This window comes from Schistocerca gregaria, chromosome 2, assembly GCF_023897955.1.
Source record: "Schistocerca gregaria isolate iqSchGreg1 chromosome 2, iqSchGreg1.2, whole genome shotgun sequence".
Classification (NCBI taxonomy): domain Eukaryota; kingdom Metazoa; phylum Arthropoda; class Insecta; order Orthoptera; family Acrididae; genus Schistocerca; species Schistocerca gregaria.
In genome coordinates this window covers 384080549-384100395 of record NC_064921.1, presented here as the reverse complement: position 1 = coordinate 384100395, position 19847 = coordinate 384080549, and the positions used below count along the sequence as shown (strand labels likewise).

The 19847-nt window shown below is 42.2% G+C and overlaps 1 protein-coding gene and 1 pseudogene across 1 annotated transcript in view; one reads left to right on the top strand and one right to left on the bottom strand.

Moving 5' to 3' along the window:
• The window catches only part of LOC126336159 (esterase FE4-like), a 43204-nt gene extending 24645 nt beyond the window's left edge, over positions 1-18559 (top strand). The window contains exons 8-11 of the mRNA XM_049999651.1: positions 571-752; positions 4023-4155; positions 6305-6425; positions 18296-18559. Of these exons, the coding sequence (XP_049855608.1) occupies positions 571-752; positions 4023-4155; positions 6305-6425; positions 18296-18452 (593 nt within the window). The 3' untranslated portion in view covers positions 18453-18559. The remainder of the gene's footprint in view (positions 1-570; positions 753-4022; positions 4156-6304; positions 6426-18295) is intronic.
• Positions 5960-6077, bottom strand: LOC126337091 (5S ribosomal RNA; annotated as a pseudogene).
• Positions 18560-19847: the final 1288 nt, after the last annotated feature.

The window sequence follows — 19847 nt, the reverse complement described above, 5'->3', positions numbered from 1 at the left end:
AGATAGAGAAGATCCAACGGAGAGCAGCGCGCTTCGTCACAGGATCATTTAGTAATCTCGAAAGCGTTATGGAGATGATAGATAAACTCCAGTGGAAGACTCTGCAGGAAAGACGCTCAGTAGCTCGGTACGAGCTTTTGTTAAAATTTCGAGAACATACCTTCACCAAAGAGTCAAGCAATATATTGCTCCCTCCTGCGTATATCACGCGAAGAGACCATGAGTATAAAATTAGAGAGATTAGAGCCCACACAGAAGCATATCGACAATCCTTCTTTCCACGAATAATACGAGACTGGAATAGAAGGGAGAACCGCTAGAGGTACTCAGGGTACCCTCCGCTACACACCGTCAGGTGGCTTGAGGAGTATGGATGTAGATGTAGATGTAGAAAGTAATGAAAGGAAATGATGGAACTACAATAACATGTCTCATTCAGAGAAATCAACACATAGTAACACCACCAATCAATAACCTGTAATTATATTACAATCGTTGGTTTTTAAAGTACTTTTTTTTTCAAGTAAGTTTTCCGTTTATTCTTATGTATTCTCCGATTTTTAACAACAGAAGGTGGCGCATTATCGACTGAAGAACAAATACAGAATTTTAATGATAACTTTGAGGAGATTGTGGGCTGCGATCTGCGACTTCCGACAAGGGAAGAACAGCTGGAAGCCGCTCATTCCATCAAAGAATTTTACTACAATGGCAGCGACATCACTTTGAAGGACAACTATACCACTGTTTTGGTAAGTCCGAGAAACTAAACAAACGGAGGTAAGCCAGTAGCAAAAATATTCAAGAGTGGAAGATTTTTCTAGGGAAATCAGTTTAAGCTATAACTTAATATTAGAGCCACTATAATGTATTACTGAATTACGTGATAGCGATGATAATACAGTGTTGCCCCAGGTCATCTTAAAGATCTGTTTCACAAAGTATTCTATGCGGTTCCGGTCAAAGCGTCTCAGTGCAGAGCATCAGCTGAGTGAAGGCAATAAAAACGACCATCATCTAAAACTCGTACGTGTCTTGCTCGAATGCTGAACTACAGTGTACCAGCCACCCAAGACGCCTCACCGATTGGCCTTCCGTGGTCTATACTTTGTGCGAATAGTTCTATTTCGTGCAAATTAACTCGTGAAAGTATAATATCACCTAACAGATAGTGACAACAACAGGCTTCTAAGCATAGTTATATATCACTTCTACGACATATTTATGAGCAGTTACATCAAAGATAGTGTCTTTATTGGAGAGAGGGGATTCCTGGCGCCACAGTGAATGGAACACTACGACAAATGTAACTGAGATGTCGTTAGAACTTTTACTGATCTTCAGTATGCCATTAGCGCGTAGGATACTCGCAAATAGATCGTAGTCGCCTCATGCATGAGACACTTTACATCTAAGGTCTTGCAACCTCTGGCTTTTCGACCTATTAAGTCTCGTATGCGTTTTGGTGACAGGGGAATGTATCAGGGGACATACAGACCACAGAGTAGCTCCATTGGCCGATACCGCTAATGGCAACGTGTTGATGGCAAGCGAATCGGATAGATGGGCAACAACGTAGAACTACCGGCAGATGAGATTGTTGGCGACGTGTGTTCACACCAGTTGAATGTAACAGTGGACAGATGGGCTACAATTTAATTCCATCAGGGGGCGCCATCTTTGCCAACGTTATAGTGACAGTAGAATATGTCAGTGGACAAAAAGGCCACAATGTAGCTCCACTGGTGGATTCCATTAATGATAACGTATTGATTATTTGTGAATGTAACGGTGGATAGACGAGCCCAATGTAGCTACGTAGAAAGATGTTACTGGTAGAAACTTCATAATGATGGGGGAACATAACAGCGGATCGAAGGGGCTGGTCTATTCATACAGGAAAACATCCTCTAAGCGTTATTACCGTGGTCGAACCATGAGACGTCCTCCGTCAAAGGGACGAGGGGGCAGTATCAGGGAGTACCTTATGCGCATAACCAGTAAGGAAACCGTAGTCCTTGCGGCATATGTCGGACGACTCATTGTTAATGTGGTAAATGGTTGGCAGTTGTAAGCAGCGTAGTAGCTAAATGACACGGCTAAGAGCTGTGGCAACTCTTTCTGATGCGAGTCTAGTACGCCCAGAAACACCTCCCCGCAATGGGATATACTGTAGAAGCCACTGCTTGGAGAATCTACTGCTGCTCACATCACATCATACCGTTCGTGGGCGTAGGGAAACCGAACCTCCCAAATTTCTCTTGAACTAATGATGAGCCCCGATAAAAATTGTTACATGCCTAGCATAAATGTTTGCTGAATGAAGAGCTGAGCGATACTGTAAAATAACTTTCACTGAAGGGGTGAAACAGACGTCTCGGCTACGGTTGCAGTAGCCATGCAGAAACTTGACTGCAACGTCTAAATTGATAAAAGGGACATAATAACTAATAAAGGAGTTAGACTGGTAGCCAGTCCCTGATATTATTCATTCTGTACAATGAGCAGACTGAGAAGATAACGAAGGAGGAATTTGGAAAGAGAAATATCCAAGAGAAGGAATTAAAACTGTAAGATTTCCCAGTGACATTGTTATTCCATCAGGGACAACAAAGGACTTTGGAAGGGTAGTTGGACGGAATGGATAGTGCCTTGAAAGAAGGGTGCAGGACAAACATCAACAAAAGTGAGACAGTGGTAATGGAATATAGTCGACTTAAATCATGCAGCAGTAGTACATGACATGTCACATAGCACGCAGTGTGCGAGCGTGTTTCGAAGAGCACCAGGAAGTCTTTACCGTTCTCCCATGGCCACCGAAATTCCCGAATTTAAATCCAGTCGAGAATATATGGAACGACCTCGACCTGGGATTCCCACCATGGATCTTCATTCAAGAAACATGGCACAGTTGCCACGGCTCTGGAGTTAGCATGGATACAAATAGCTGTCAGTACCTTCCATACCCCACTGACTCTCTTCCTTCATGCTTTGGAGTGGTCCACGCCGCAAAAGATGGCATTCAGGCCACATTAGTGTGACTGGACAGCGTAGATGAGCTGGAAGCTGTGGAATGAATTCTCCAATGCAGCAGTGCGAAGAATGCTCACTCAACAGGCACGTTCTTCATTCTTTCTTGCCTGCCATACACAACTTCGGTGGTGGTGACCCAGGTGCCGATCGTGAGTTTGGACAGCGAGCTGAGTATGCTGAGGGAGTGTACTGTTGTGCAACAGATCTGCAGCTGGCAGCGATGGTACCTTTTGTGGCCCTGGAGTGTCCCAGTTCCATGGCACACAAAGGCAACGACGTGTGTCTGTTTCCAGTGAACGGTGGAGGCTGGTAGAGAGCAAGTTTGTCCCAAGCGGAACTCAGAACCCTAGGAGACTGACTGCACTGTCAGGGAATGGCACTCCCCGGGCAACCTCACCTCGTTGGATCCGGAATAATCAACGCTAGCTGACAGCTCCTTGATCAGCAATATAACCTATTCGACGCTGCTCGACGAAGCTGTAGCAGCTTACCCGAATATTCAACCGATAACTAGCGTGGAGACCGGTCAAAAGATAATGCTGAAGGGGTATTGCTACTGACTGGCAGCCTTGTGCTGCGACAGGAGCGAAGCTCCTGTAACGTAGTCGGCTGTCGAAACATTACATTCTGCGACGCTACGTAGCCACCGAGTCGCCCACTGTCGGCGGGGTGCTCCGTCAACACTTTCACATATTCCTTACCTCCTAGTAAGGCCCTGCGTGAAGCACACGGTGCAGCATAATTATCGAAGATACTCATTATATTACGTCCATTTATCACACAGAGTAAATTTTTCGAAGATCCAAGCACATTAGAGGAAAGACGCGATTATTAGGAATCATGTTAGAATAATGTTATAATAACAAAAGGTGTGTTATTCTATCACACATGACTGTGTCACCTTAGCCCTAAGTAACACATACTACTATATTTACATAATTTGCTCTTCCTCATAATTTTCATGTGTCTCATTCTATTATATTTTACAGTTCGATACGCATGAATGCTTCGTGGAAGGCGTGGACGCAGTTGTACAGAGAATGGCTCGCTATTCCTCTTACCCGGTGTTCTATTACCAGTTCACATTCGTCGGCCCTCTCAGCGTTTTCCCTGGCGGACCAGGTGAGGAAAGCAGCACAATTATTAAATTTTCATTACATGCCAATCATTGCCACACATTTACCTGTAATTTAAGGTAGTTCTTCTATGTGTAACGCAAGTGCTTGTGTCTTGAACGGCCTCCGTTCTCTTTTAAATTTTGTCGCTGGTAAAGAAATGCTTGTTTGATAGAAAAGGACAATAGCATTTCGCCATATGACGAGTTTTAAAACTTACCAGTAACAACGACATTTATTTATTGTAAAATACGTAACACTATGTAATAATCATGGATCTCGAGCACAACAGTCCAGCTCAAAGAGAATGAGTTGTCTGATATCATTTGTTTCAAATTCAAAACACAAGAATAACATCAAATCAGGTCAAAATGTAAATCATCTGACAACAGCTCGAGTCATTCATACCTCACAAACATTTGATACTGAACAAAACTTGTTCAATCTTGAGGAAACATGCCAAAATGAGTGTTCCCAAAATGTTCAGATTTTCTTACTGAATTTCTAGAAAATCGGTCTGAACATTGTTACACACTCTGCTTTTTTTCTTCAAAGTGATTACGCAAGCAACATATAGCTTATGTTCTGTATTACATTCCTTTAAATCACCAATTTTTGTTTTACATACTACAATAGGTTTGTTTATAAGGCATCAGAACATACACAGTTGTGCTGAAGCTACGATTTGAAACAGAAACAGATCCAAAAGCTTAAGATAGAAAAAAGGGAGACTGTAAAAAAATACAGAACTCTGAAGCATTTCGCCTCAGAGCTAAAGAAGCCAGTGTACAACTCATGGTATCAGCACTGGAATCGCCGGTGAGTACAGTAACATTTATTGAGACACATGCATAAATGGAAGTATTAGCTCACCATGTACAAGTCAGTTCTATAACTCACTAAAATTACAGCACACACACATAAAGAGGCTGCTCAGTAAGAGAGTATATTACAAAGCATTACATGAACGAGTACTCAGCTTTCTCTTCGCCCTTCTATGCATCTGTGGAAACTCCAGGAACTACTGTACAAAGAACTTATTCCATTTCGAACAAGAGAGAAGTCTCGTGTAACTGTTGATTTTACTATAAACACTACACTAACGTTAACGATTTTAGCAACACTTTGTTAGAAATATTCGTTCTTAGACGCTGATGATCCGACTGTTGCTTCGTTCCTTCCTTCAACTTAAGACCGTTCACAACATTCTCAGTGTAAAAAAACTTGCTTCTTCTCTTGTACATATAGCAAACATGGAGAAAAGTCTCAGCCAGGACTAGCGATAGGAAAAATCTAATTTGACGAAAATCGGAGTTATCTTTATGTCTAGTACTGCCGCGAAGCACAAATGTACGTCCAAGCAATTAAATATCAGGTGATACGTGATAGGAATTTGAGCCTTTGTATTGTCGTTATACGATATTTCATGCAGTTTCTGAAGTCTAAAGGCGTGTTAACATTCTTTGTCACCAGGTATACCGTTGTACTCATTCCTGACTGAACTCACGAAGAGAAAATATTCTTATGTAACGTGCGTTGGTGCTACGTCAGAAAGAGTGTCAAATTAGCTCTTAACTCTATGCTTAGCCAATTGCAGTGTTTTCTTGCAATGGGAATAAAGTAAAGCACCCCGTCTTCAGGCCACATGAGTCCTACGGGGACCATCCTCAGGTGAGGATGCGGATAGGAGGGGCGTGTGGTCAGCACACCGGTCTCCCGGTCGCTATGGTGATTTTATTTGACTGGGGCCGCTACTATTCCGTCGAGTAACTCCTCAATTGGCATCACGAGGCTGAGTGCACCCCGAAAAATGGCAACAGCGCGTGGCGGCCCGGATGGTCACCCATCCAAGTGCCAGCCATGCCCGACAACGCTTAACTTCGGTGATCTGACGGGAACCGGTGTATCCACTGCGGCAATGCCGTTGCCAATGAGAATAAAGTAACTGGAACAACTTAACTTTTGAAACCGAATGGAAAAACGAATCCATGAATCCATAGTTCAAAACAGAAGTAATCAGTACACAATAAAATGTGCTGTTTCGAAAGAATCAGTGGAGTACACAATGGAAATATAACAAATTTACACATTTCTGCATGCTGAACATTAAATGTTAAAGCTATATCGGGGCTCACAAATCTGCTATGTACTTTCAGGCGCAACTCACGGGGATGACGTATACTACTTGTTCGCGTCATCGTCACTTGACCCTAATTCTGATGGAGGAATCGTCAGAGCGCAGATGACAGCTATGTGGGCCAATTTCGCCAAATATGAGTAAGTAATATATTTATTAAAAATGGTAATTTTCATGGGTAATAAGTAGTAAGTAGCGTCCAGTTGCTTATGGAGCCAAGTTAAATGATATCCAGGAGAACTCCAGCCGTCCCTGTGCTGATAACAAGTGTAAATTATTTCACACTGTATACAACAAGCTGAGAACTGATGGAGAGTACAACTGACATTGTATGAATACTGGTGTCGTTTTCAGGTGATCAATGGTTAAAATCTTCGCCGGTCATCATAGTTTAAGGTTTTTCCCTAAATCCTTCCAGGCAAATGTCGGGTTGGCTCATTTAAAAGGTCACGGCCGATTTCCTTCTCCATTCCTGAAACTTTCCGAGCTTCTCCTCCGCATAATATGACCTCGATGTCGACAGGACGTTAAATCTTACTCTTTCTTCCTTTTTCTTCCCCTACCGTTATAGATCTTCCAACATTGCTGTTCAGTGTGCTACAATTTCTATGCAATCGAAGTGGCTCGCACCGTCATTATCGAGATGATTCATATTAAATTCAGAACAAACGAATCATTATGAATTTACTGTGTAATAATTTGTTTAAAATGTGCATCTAAACTTTCTGTGTTTTGTGAGTCGATAGCTTCGACTGAAGACTTTGCTGACGACGTTGATGGAGTGTACTCTGTGCTGAATGCAACGTTGCGAGGTGCCGGGGTGGAGAAGAGTTTGTACCTCTTTAATTCAGACGAATTTTGCATGAGAACTGAACATGCACTCGACCCCCTCCTTACATACCACCTAATTTATTATGTGCGCAACAGTAACGGAAGAAAATGATGGTTGACCTAACTAGTTCGTAAAATAAAGGAGTGCACACTCTCAATAATTTAATAAAAATCGTAATCTACTCAGGAAAAAAGATAACTTTATCATAATAAACAACAGGAAATGGGGTTCTGCCTATATCTACGAAATGATATACGGATTAAATATCACCAATGAGATTTATTATCTATCAGAGCTTAAATGCACATGATTGTCGGCACGCACACTAGATTGAAGGATAGGGTATACTGAACTATTATGAGAACAAGAGTTGGCTCGAGAACAAGGAGCTCCTACTCTCTGACGCAATAGATTGACAATAATAACTGGAGGTCCTAATGTATCAAATATTAATCTCCCGACTATAGAGCAGTATCACAATTAGTAGTGAGAGCTCAAATGGGATCACATGGAGAAACAAGCAAGGAGGACTTGTAGTAAAGCGAGCATGCGTGCTGCTGAGGGTTTCAGAATAAAATTGATAAGGTCCTACAATGCCGGAGACGCAAAATACTGTACCAGTACTGAAATCTCCAGCACGTCGTCGGTAGGCAGCATCCTGTTGATGTAGGCGCCGACCTCAGCCGTGCAGCAACTCTGTGTCAACCCCTAGCCTCGAAATCTGTCCGAGAATTCTAAGTTCTTCTGAAAAAGGGCAACCAAGTCGCAAGACCGTCTGACTCCGACGAAGATCAGATCCCGAATCTCCTTCTGTGATGCGATGCAAGCAGCGAGGCCAGCATTGCTCCTCGAAAACCGCGAATCAGCATTCAGTGCTGATTCCAAAATTCCCCCACACGGTCTCGGAGCATCATTCACGCCAATAGCGAGCGTTCCCTCCAATATCGAGCAGGGCTTTATGACGTCAACTAGCCTCAGTTTAAGTTGACCAATAATGCCTCTACTATTCAGCTGAGGGTACTGAACTTACCGTTTGACCTGCTACAAAAACAACCAGCCTAGACCACCGGCCATCGAGCGCCAGACAGTCGCACCCAGCAGGGCACATTCCACAAATATTCTCAGAATCATGCGAACAATGCCGTCACTTGGTGCCAGGAATCTTCGTTCCGGACCCGCCGGAACGGTAAACACATAAACTGTGGCGATACTCAGACGTCTCGCAGGTCGTTTCGCCCTGCATACAATAGGCGAAACTCCACCGACGTCAGTCGTTCCGCCAGGCGCTTAAGCCTATTGTACGAACCCCTCTGAAATTCAGGGAAGTGCAGCCCCGGCCGGAAATGAAGTGTGCCGCGTCCTCCGATGCTTGCCTCGCGCAAGCCACACAAGGAACTAAACCAACATCCATGGGAATCAAGTGAAAAAAGTGTTTTTGAGCTCTCAGTACAAATACTCCCATTATAATAACCTTATTCGGTCTGTTACTACCATGCAATGACATAGAACATTAATAAACTTGATGAAAATGAGAGGAGACATGCAAAAGAGGCATGAAACCTCTCAACGTATGCTCTGAAATGCATATCGCTGCGTATAGGTCTCATGTTTTATCCACGTTGATGTGTGTCAGTAACATTTCTGAGAAGTCTTTTTAGAAACTAGTGAAGTTTGCCACTGTCTTCTGGTGAGAGGGGTCGACCACCACTAATTATGCTAAAGTTGCTTTCCGTTATTACAGGTTCTGGAAACCCCCACTTTTCTAAACAGCTTACGAAAGTATCATAAAATAAATCTGTTGTTGTTGTTGTTGTTGTCTTCAGTCCTGAGACTGGTTTGATGCAGCTCTCCATGCTACTCTATCCTGTGCAAACTTCTTCATCTCCTAGTACCTACTGCAACCTACATCCTTCTGAATCTGCTTAGTGTATCCATCTCTTGGTCTACCTCTACGATTTTTACCCTCCACGCTGTCCTGCAATGCTAAATTTGTGATCCCTTGATGCCTCAAAACATGTCCTACCAACCGATCCCTTCTTCTAGTCCAGTTGTGCCACAAACTTCTGTTCTCCCCAATCCTATTCAATACCACCTCATTAGTTACGTGATCTATTCACCTTATCTTCAGCATTCTTCTGTAGCACCACATTTCGAAAGCTTCTATTCTCTTCTTGTCCAAACTAGTTATCGTCCATGTTTCACTTCCATACATGGCTACACTCCAAACAAATACTTTCAGAAACGACTTCCTCATACATAAATCTATATTCGATGTTAACAAATTTCTCTTCTTCAGAAACGCTTTCCTTGCCATTGCCAGATTACATTTTATATCCTCTCTACTTCGACCATCATCAGTTATTTTACTTCCTAAATAGCAAAACTCCTTTACTACTTTAAGTGTTGAGGTTCACCGATGACATTGTAATTCTGTCAGAGACGGCAAAGGACTTGGAAGAGCAGTTGAACGGAATGGACAGTGTCTTGAAAGGAGGATATAATATGAACATCAACAAAAGCAAAACGAGGATAATGGAATGTAGTCAAATTAAATCGGGTGATGCTGAGGGAATAAATCTGTATTAGGTCATATTTCGAATGAATGAAAAAACCTTCATTTTCGAAATTTCATAAGATAATAAATATGAGTGCAACAGTTTAGAAACTACAACGTGATATAGGGAAATACTATATCTCATTACAAAATGGCTCTGAGCACTATGGGACTTAACATCTATGGTCATCAGTGCCCTAGAACTTAGAACTACTTAAACCTAACTAACCTAAGGGCAACATACAACACCCACCCATCACGAGGCAGAGAAAATCCCTGACCCCGCCGGGAATCGAACCCGGGAACCCGTATCTCACTACAATTTCGATAAGAATGAAGGTGTAATCTACGTAGCATATAAGAGATATACACACTTCAGAAAAAATAATATACTTCGCAGAGTCTATGATGAATGTTATGGTATAACACTGTATTAAGTACGTACCTCCCAACTTTGAAGCCGAGTATTCCAAACCATGATGATTAAATGAAGGTCAACAGGGCGGTAAAAATTAACTGAACTATATTTTTCAATAACAGTTTTCCTGCTTCAGATACAACAGAACTGAAAATCAGGGACCCTCCTTCCTATGAACGGCATCTAAAGGAAGGCCCTTCCTTCACTAATGCTCTGAACGTCTCAATAACCTTTCCTGCACACGTATGGACGACGACGTCCAGCTGTATGTGCGGAACTGGTTAACATCGCAGCCCCAGGAATTTCATGACAGCCATCCACTGCTTAGTGGCAAAGTGGGAGAAGTGTCTCAACAGCCAGGGTTAATACTTCTAACATACAGGTATGGATTCTGTGATATGCCTCGGACTCGTTTCTTTTTGAACGCCCCTTATACGATGGAAAATCTTCCAACTTTAGCCACGAGGTATAAATCTGGCGCTGTGAATGCAAGAAAGGCGGATGGAAATGTTTCTATATGCAATAGATTAGGAACAGAACATGGGCATGAAACGTCGAACAAAGGAGGAAGTCAGAATGAAATGAAATCTGTGATTGCAAGCTGCTCATCCTTGTCTGACGGCACTGGTCAACCTTTCGAGGCCCTTTTTCAAGGACCGAAGGCTTGATAATGGCGTGGAGACGGATCAGGACTGTGAGGCTGCTCTAGTGTGGAGCAACACCTGCAGTGTTGCCTTTATTATTAACCGCTGCTTACACAATTTAGTTAACATAAGCACTGGAGACATCGACGACATGCTGGACAGCGCCACATTTGCACCTGGTGTCCATAATTGGAAATAATTTTTTACAGCGTAAACAGCTTCCGCTCTCATATGATAATTACAGCCCACACTGGGCCTCCGTAAATAGCTGCATTTTAATTATAAGCAACTGGTATATGTGGGGTTCCAGAAGATGATTGTGTGGAAACTATAAGACACACAAAACAAACACCATGAGACAGAATCTCTTTAACTTTCGATTCGCAGTATGTATTGTGGCGTAGAGTTCAAATGGCTCTGAGCACTATGGGACTGAACTGCTGTGGTCATTAGTCCCCTAGGACCTAGAACTACTTAAACCTAACTAACCTAAGGACATCACACACATCCATGCCCGAGGGAGCATTCGAACCTGCGACCGTAGCAGTCGCACGGTTCCGGACTGCGCGCCTAGGACCGCGAGACCACCGCGGCCGTCGTGGCGTAGAGAGCACCAATAGGACGCAGACGAGACAATATGTAGACAGACCATCTACTATGTATAGTTACATCGAAATAATTTGTATTAAGAGACAGGCAGAAAACTGAACTAATTTCCAAACTGAGTGAGGAACAGCAGCGACCTAAATGAATTTCACGTATGTATTGACGTTTGACACATGACAAACGGTATCCACACACAGTAAGTTTAGCATGAAGTTTAAAAACTTGGTGAATCTCTGACCACTGATTGCTATCCATTTCCTGTTTGTCTCGTAGTTTTCGTACGAATATATTCTGAATGCTGGCATGGATTTGTGATTAGCTGTGTATTTTTGGGAGACACATCAGACGTAAATCGTTGCTGGAAAAAGCGAAAGCGTTGTCATTTATCGCTGGCCTTAGTTCAGTGTATAGTGTTAGGTCTTGGAACTATAGGTTCATTAATTGGTGAATTTGAAAACAGACAGTGCAACAGAGTCTCTATACCAGCTAAATAATGCGTCTCTAACAGCACAGACACGTGACAGTGTATCGAAATGTTTTGCAGCCTCTACATTTGTATCATTTAGTTACAACCTGATTTTTAAAATCAGACTGAGATACATCATGGTACACGTGATGTGAGTCAGTTATTTGCACAGTTTTACACTAATGTTGTTGGTGTGGTCTTCAGACCTGAGACTGGTTTGATGCAGCTCTCCATGCTACTCTATCCTGTGCAGGCTTCTTCATCTCCCAGTACCTACTGCAACCTACATGCTTCTCAATATGCTTAGTATATTCATCTATTGGTCTCCCTCTGCGATTTTTACCCTACACGCTGTCCTCTAATACTAAATTGGTGATCCCTTGATGCCTCAGAACATGTCCTACAGACCTATCCCTTCTTCTGCTCAAGTTGTGCCACAAACGTCTCTTCTCCCCAACCCTATTCAGTACTTCCTTATTAGTTATGTGATCTACCCATCTAATCTTCAGCATTCTTCTGTAGCACCACATTTCGAAAGCTTCTGTTCTCTTCTTGCCCAAACTATTTATCGTCCATGTTTCACTTCCATACATGGTTACACTCCATACAAATACTTTCAGAAATGACTTCCTGACACTTAAATCTATACTCGATGTTAACAAATTTCTCTTCTTCAGAAAGGCTTTCCTTGTCATTGCCAGTCTATATTTTACATCCTACCTACTTCGACCATCATCAGTTATTTTGCTCCCCAAATAGTAAAACTCCTATACTACTTTAAGTGTCTCATTTCCTAATCTAATTCCCTCAGCATCACCCGACTTAATTCGACTACATTCCATCATCCTCGTTCTGCTTTTGTTGATGTTCATCTTATATTCTCCTTTCAAGACACTGTCCATTCCATTCACCTGCTCTTCCAAGTCCTTTGCTGTCTCTGACAGAATTACAATGTCATCGGCGAACCTCAAAGATTTTATTTCTTCTCCATGGATTTTAATACCTACTCAGAATTTTTCTTTTGTTTCATCTACTGCTTGCTCAATATACAGATTGAATAACATCGGGGAGAGGCTACAACCCTGTCTTACTCCCTTCCCAACCACTACTTCCCTTTCATGTCCCTCGACTCTTGTAACTGCCATCTGGTTTCTGTAACAATTGTAAATAGCCTTTCGCTCCCCGTATTTTATAGCGGTCACCTTTAGAATTTGAAAGAGAGTATTCCAGTAGACATTGTCAAAACTGTCTCTAAGTCTACAAATTCTAGAAACGTAGGATTGCCTTTCCTTAATCTTTCTTCTAAGATAAGTCGTGAGGTCAGTATTGCCTCACGTGTTCCAATATTTCCACAGAATCCTAACTGATCTTCCCCGAATTCGGCTTCTACTAGTTTTTCCATTCGTCTGTAAAGAATTCGTGTTAGTATTTTGCAGCTGTGGTTTATTAAATTGATTGTTCGGTAATTTTCACATCTGTCAACACCTGCTTTCTTTGGGATTGGAATTATTATATTCTTCTTGAAGTCTAAGGGTATATCGCCTGGTCTCATACATCTTACTCACCAGATGGTAGAGTTTAGTCACGACTGGCTCTCCCAAGGCCGTCAGTAGTTTCAATGGAATGTTGTCTACTCCGGGAGCCTTGTTTCGGCTCAGGTCTTTCAGTGCTCTGTCAAACTTTCACGCAGTATCTTATCTCTCATTTCCTCTTCATCTACATCCTTTTCCATTTCCATAATATTGTCCTCAAGTACATCGCCCTTGAATAGACCCTCTATATATTCCTTCCATCTTTCTGCTTTCCCTTCTTTACTTAGAACTGGGTTTCCGTCTGAGCTCTTGATGTTCATATAAGTGGTTCTCTTATCTCCAGGGGTTTCTTTAATTTTCCTGTAGGCAGTATCTATCTTACCCCTAGTGAGATAAGCCTCTACATCCTTATATTTGTCATCTATCCATCCCTGCTTAGCCATTTTGCACTTCCTGTCGATCTCATTTTTGAGACGTTTCTGTTCCTTTTTGCCTGCTTCATTTACTGCATTTTTATATTTTCTCCTTTCATAAATTAAATTCAATATATCTTCTGTTACCCAAGGATTTCTGTTAGCCCTCGTCTTGTTACCTACTTGATACTCTGCTGCCTTCACTACTTCATCCCTCAAAGCTACCCATTCTTCTTCTACTGTATTTCTTTCCCCCATTCCTGTCAATTGTTCCCTAATGCTCTACCTGAAACTCTGTACAACTTATGGCTCTTTCAGTTTATCCAGGACCCATCTCCTTAAATTCCCACCTTTTTACAGTTTCTTGAGTTATAATCTCCATGTCATAACCAATAGATTGTGGTCAGTGTCTACATCTGCCCCTGGAAATGTCTTACAATTTAAAATCTGGTTCCTAAATCTCTGTCTTACCATCATATAATCTATCTGATACCTTTTAGTATCTCCAGGCTTCTTCCATGTATACAACCTTCTTTTATGATTCTTGAACCAAGTGTTAGCTATGATTAAGTTATGCTCTGTGCAAAATTCTACCAGGCGGCTTCCTCTTTCATTTCTTCCCCCCAATCCATATTCACCTACTATGTTTCCTTCTCTCCCTTTTCCTGCTGACGAATTCCAGTCACCAATGACTATTAAATTTTCGTCTCCCTTCACTGCGTGAATAATTTCTTTTATCTCGTCATGAATTTCCTCTATTTCTTCATCATCTGAAGAGCAAGTTGGCATCTAAACTTGTACTACTGTAATAGGCGTGGGCTTCCTGTCTATGTTGGCCATAATAATGCGTTCACTATGCTGTTTGTAGTAGCTTACCCGCACTCCTATTTTTTATTCGATATTAAACCTACTTCTGCATTACCCCTATTTGATTTTGTATTTATAACCCTGTATTCACGTGACCAAAAGTCTTGTTCCTCCTGCCACCGAACTTCATTAATTCCCACTGTATCTAACTTTAATCTATCCATTTCCCTTTTTAAATTTTCTAACCTACCTGCCCGATTAAGGGATCTGACATTCCACGCTCCCATCCGTAGGACGCCAGTTTTCTTTCTCCTGATAACGACATCCTCTTGAGAAGCCCCTTCCCGGAGATCCGAATGGGGGACTATTTTACCTCCGGAATATTTTACCCAAGAGGACGACATCATCATTTAATCATACAGTAAAGCTGCATGCCCTCGGGAAAAATTACGGCCGTAGTTTTCCCTTGCTTTCAGCCGTTCGCAGTACCAGCACAGCAAGGCCGTTTTGGTTAGTGTTACAAGGCCAGATCAGTCAATCATCCAAACTGTTACCCTTGCAACTACCGAAAAGGCTGCTGCCCCACTTCAGAAACCACACGTTTGTCTGGCCTTTCAACAGATAGCTGTTGATATACTTTCCGGGATGTGAGGTCGTGGTCCAAAAACATTTCTGCTCCTTACGTTTCGTCCACGACTGCGCTGAATTTCCTGAGAGGCGCTGCTCCGCTGAGTCTTCACCTTTGAGTGTTCAACAAATTTGTTTGCCTGCGAGAAACACACAATGATGTGCATTTGGACAAGACAATATGTGTTTTCAAGCTGATCGTGCTCTAAGAGCAGTAAATAAAATCTCTGTTCAAGTGAAAGGATTTTTTTCATACTCAATACAATAATATCCTCGATACACAATGGCCGAACAAAAGTTTCCGTTCGAAATCCGTACCGTCTAGAATCGGCATGCCAGTCAGGAAGAATCAGCCTGGCGTTGAGGCAAACACCCCGCCAACGCCCAGATTGAAGATGCTCCTCTGGTGAAACGCCGCGTCTTGCTGCGTGAAGAAATTTATAACTGCCTGCTGCACATTCTCGTCCCAAAGCAGTCGTCGACCGTTCAAAGCCTGTATTACGGGACTGAAGGTGTGATAACCGTATGTAGAGAAGTCGGGACTATAAGGCTCGAGGGTCTCTCACTTGAGTTGGCGATGAGGCTGGCCTTCCAGGTCGACTGACGTCTTGGTCGAAATGTCACCAGCATGAAACTTGAAACACTATTCCACAAGAGTGATTTTTCGATAGACATGCTGCCCCCTACGCGTTCTTCATTGCCCAATGGACGTCTATCGGTGTTTGTCCTTCGGCAGTCACGAAGAGAATAACAGCACGTTGGTCCTGTTTGGATGCTTTTCCTAATGACATCGCCGTTGTTCACATTTCTGCCTTTACCGCACATACGTCGGAGAGTCACAAATGCCAGGCTGATCACTTTCTTTCTTGTCGATTCTTATATACGTGCATCGAAGTCACGCCATGTTGCAAATACGCGTCAGCGACGCCCTCAAACAGAAACTTTTTAACCGCTCCTTATCATTATATCTCTTGTTATACCTCTACCCAGAACAACCTGAAGGTGCGCTTCACAACACATTTCCTTCTCAACACCCTTCGTCCTTTATTTGCTCAAAACCATTCTGGAAAGGTAGATCAAAATACTGAGACCAAGAAGACCATTTACAATAACTCAAAAGTCGTAACATCACTGAATCAAGGTGTCCGATACGTCTCATAATATTTCATTAATGTAAAGTATTCCTTTCACATATAATTCACATTTTTAATTTCTTTTCACATCCAAGGGACTTTTCTTTGCTGAGTCCATGTAACATAATCATGTAATGCAAATAAGAACCTGCTTCGACGTACTGTGATGGAGAGCCGCGAAACTATGAATCCTGAAAAATGAAAACGTAAAGAAAAACTGGAACTGCGGGTTTCGTTATCAAGAGTTATTACCTGTTCTAACGTCCCAGGTATTTGGAATGGGAGAGTTGGTTGGGACAACAAGCATATTTACCCAATTATTACCACCGTTTGGCTGTGAGTGAGATAATTCTGTAGATAATCCACTGGGCTTTCTTTGATAAGTGCGTTTTCGAAATTTTATCTACATTCATTTTTTCCTTGATTTCCTTAAATAATTTAAGGTAAATACTGGATTTGTTCCTTTGAAAAGTTAACAGACGAGGTGCTACCCTTTTCTTATTCTGTTCATGCTTTTGCTCTATCTCAAATTATTTTATGGATTTCTCATGTAGCTGTGTTGTAAAATCTTCATATTTATGTAAACCAAAACAGCATTTACTATTTAAACAACTTAATTTTCCATATTGTTTGGGTTCATCGACAACCTGTGACCAGCAATGAAACGTATCAGGACGCACTTTAGGACATGTCTTGCTGTGTATTCTGATTTTTCCTCAATTATTCAATCCTTTTTATTCCCCTGTCTTTCACTGTACTCGCATTAACAGTTTTTGACATTAAAAGGCGGAAAACCTCAGTCAGTACCTGCAGAAACGTAACTGAAAGTATGACCAGCGACGCAATGGAATGCGAAATGCCTCCCCTAGGGTGAAGAAACGAAAGAGCGTAAAATACGAAACTAAGAGTGTTGTTTCAGTGTAAAAAATTGGATTGAACAACCAGAGGAACAACGACACTGTTTCACCATTTTTGAAGTTTCCATAAATCACATAATATGAATATTGGGTTGATTCATCCAGCACGAACCTCTCCAACCATTTTACTGTTACTGTCATTCTGAGATACTGACTGCGCATTAGTAGTCACAGGAGGTTCACCCACGGTAGGAAACTCTCAATGTAAACCTTAACATAAAATTCTGTGTGGACAGAATGAACTTTTCATTGTGCAGTGCGGAGTACGCAGTTGCAAAACTTAATGGTGGGTTAAGACTTTTCCTAGACTCCTTACTGAGTTAGGCGTCCGTCCCCGGTGGCTGAGTGGTCTGCGCGACAGAATTTCAATCCTAAGGGCCCGTGTGCGATTCCCGGCTGGGTCGGAGATTTTCTCTGCTGAGGGATTGGTTGCTGTATTGTCCTAATCATCATCATTTCAGCCCCATTAACGCGCAAGTCGCAGAAGTGACGCTAAATCGAAAGACTTGCACCCGGCGAACGGTCTACCCGACGCGAGGCCCTAGTCACACGACCACACATATACGTTAAGTAAGGCGACTGTTAAACGCAAGTGTTCAAGGTTCAGTTTCACTCCGGCACACACTAGTGTGCAGCGAAGTTTCAGTGCTGTATTTGGTTTGATGTGAGCAAGAAGCGCAGATCACACATTACACCATTAATGCCGGCCGCTGTGGCCGAGCGGTTCTAGAGGCTTCAGTATGGAACTGCGCTGCTGCAACGGTCGCAGGCTCGAATCCTGCCGCGGGCGTGAATGTGTGTGATGTCCTTAGGTTAGTTATGTTTAAGTAGGTTACTTATGTTTAAGTAGTTCAAAGTCTAGGGGACTGACGACCTCAGATGGTAAGTCCGATAGTGCTTAGAGGCTTTTGAACACCAATAACTTGGTTTCCGTCATCCATAGCCTACATGTGAATCACAACATCGAAGACTAAGTTTCAGCTATTTGTTGGTTATTCTTTTGAGGTTGCTTTACTAAGGAATAAGTCATTTAAATAGTGATATAGCTTTCATTGTTTCAGCAATCCAACGCCACAACTGGACTCCCTTCTGACAGAGACGTGGAAGGAGTATGATGAATCGTCCAAAAACTACCTGGTGATAACATCTCCTCTAAGCAGCGGAACTAACGTGTATGGTCTGTACATGGACTTTTGGCATAACCTACTTCCGTCTTAAATACAGCTGTCTTTCTGTCTTACATTTTTGACATGGTTTTCCATGCATATGGCTAATATGTCTGAGAGTTTTTGAAAATAAATAGTTTATTTATTGTGTAAAGAGTACAGTGACAACATTTTCCTGAACATTTTATGAGAGAGAAAAAAGTGTCTCAGCACGGTTTCTTTAACAAGACTCTTCTCAAAACTGCAAAACTTTTGACTCGGTGCCCATAGCATGTCTGAAGACAATATAGTTATTACGTTGCGTGTATGCACCGGAAATTCTACATTGTAATGGAGACTATTAACAGTTATGGGTTAAAAGGAGAAACTGCACTTCTCCTTGCCTGTAGGTGAAAGCTGTAAGCGAAACCAGACTCCCTTTTTCCTTTACATGCGCTACGTAGAAAAACCTCTTGTTTTGGAATAGGAAGGTGTATATTTTAACACATTTCTTAAGAGGATTTTAATGAATTAGTAATTATTGTAATTCCTCTTAAAACAACATTTTCACTAACTTCTGTTGGTACCGATCTTCTATTTTCTGACCTGTTATGGTAAGGTGACGATAAAATGCTTATACTGATTTCCTGTAGAAACACTGAAAGTGTTAAGCCTTTATCTTAATGTTCACCTGAAAGCGAAAATTAAATGACAGAAAAGTATGTGTGAAAATGACGGTCATTTAAGTTTCAGCATCAATTCTATGAAATCACAGAACATGCGCAACAGAATTGGACTCATTTTTATTAAACCCTGTCATTTTCACCAATTATGACACAAAGGCTCTAAATTTGGCAGGAAGGTGTTGCCGTGCGAAAATGAAAAAGAGGCCATAGCACAGCAGTTCGTGGAAGGTACAGTGTGGGTTGATGATGTCACAGTGGCATCACATTTCATCACAATGCTGCTCAACGCTACCATGGGACAGTCGTCACACCTCCCCCTATCCACGACTGACCCCTTTTCTTGACACTTTGCTAAGGAGTAATTTCGTAGCGACTCTGAGCAGCGGTGTGTCCGAAAGGTTTTCGCCGGCAACCAATTAAGAAATCAACGTGATTTCAAGGCAGGGCGTCACTATTCTTATCTCCGTCGCAGAGGCGTCAAGAGATGTAGTGAGATGTAATCACACCACCTTCCATGAATTTATGATCTGCACCCCTGGGTCAGGGGTTCGAACTTTGCTACTGCTTACATTTTTAGCAATGGCGGCCGAAGACTCCCGGCATAATAAGTCACCACTGTTCTGCCAATTGTATTGTCAAAGGGGGTGTAGTAGCAGACAGAGATTCAGGGCACGCTCTTGTCCTTGAGGTGGGAAATCGTCCCCAAAAAGAGGAATAATGAGTAATGGTCAACAGCATGAGGATGGGGAAGGCATTGGAAGGTACTACATTAAAGACACATA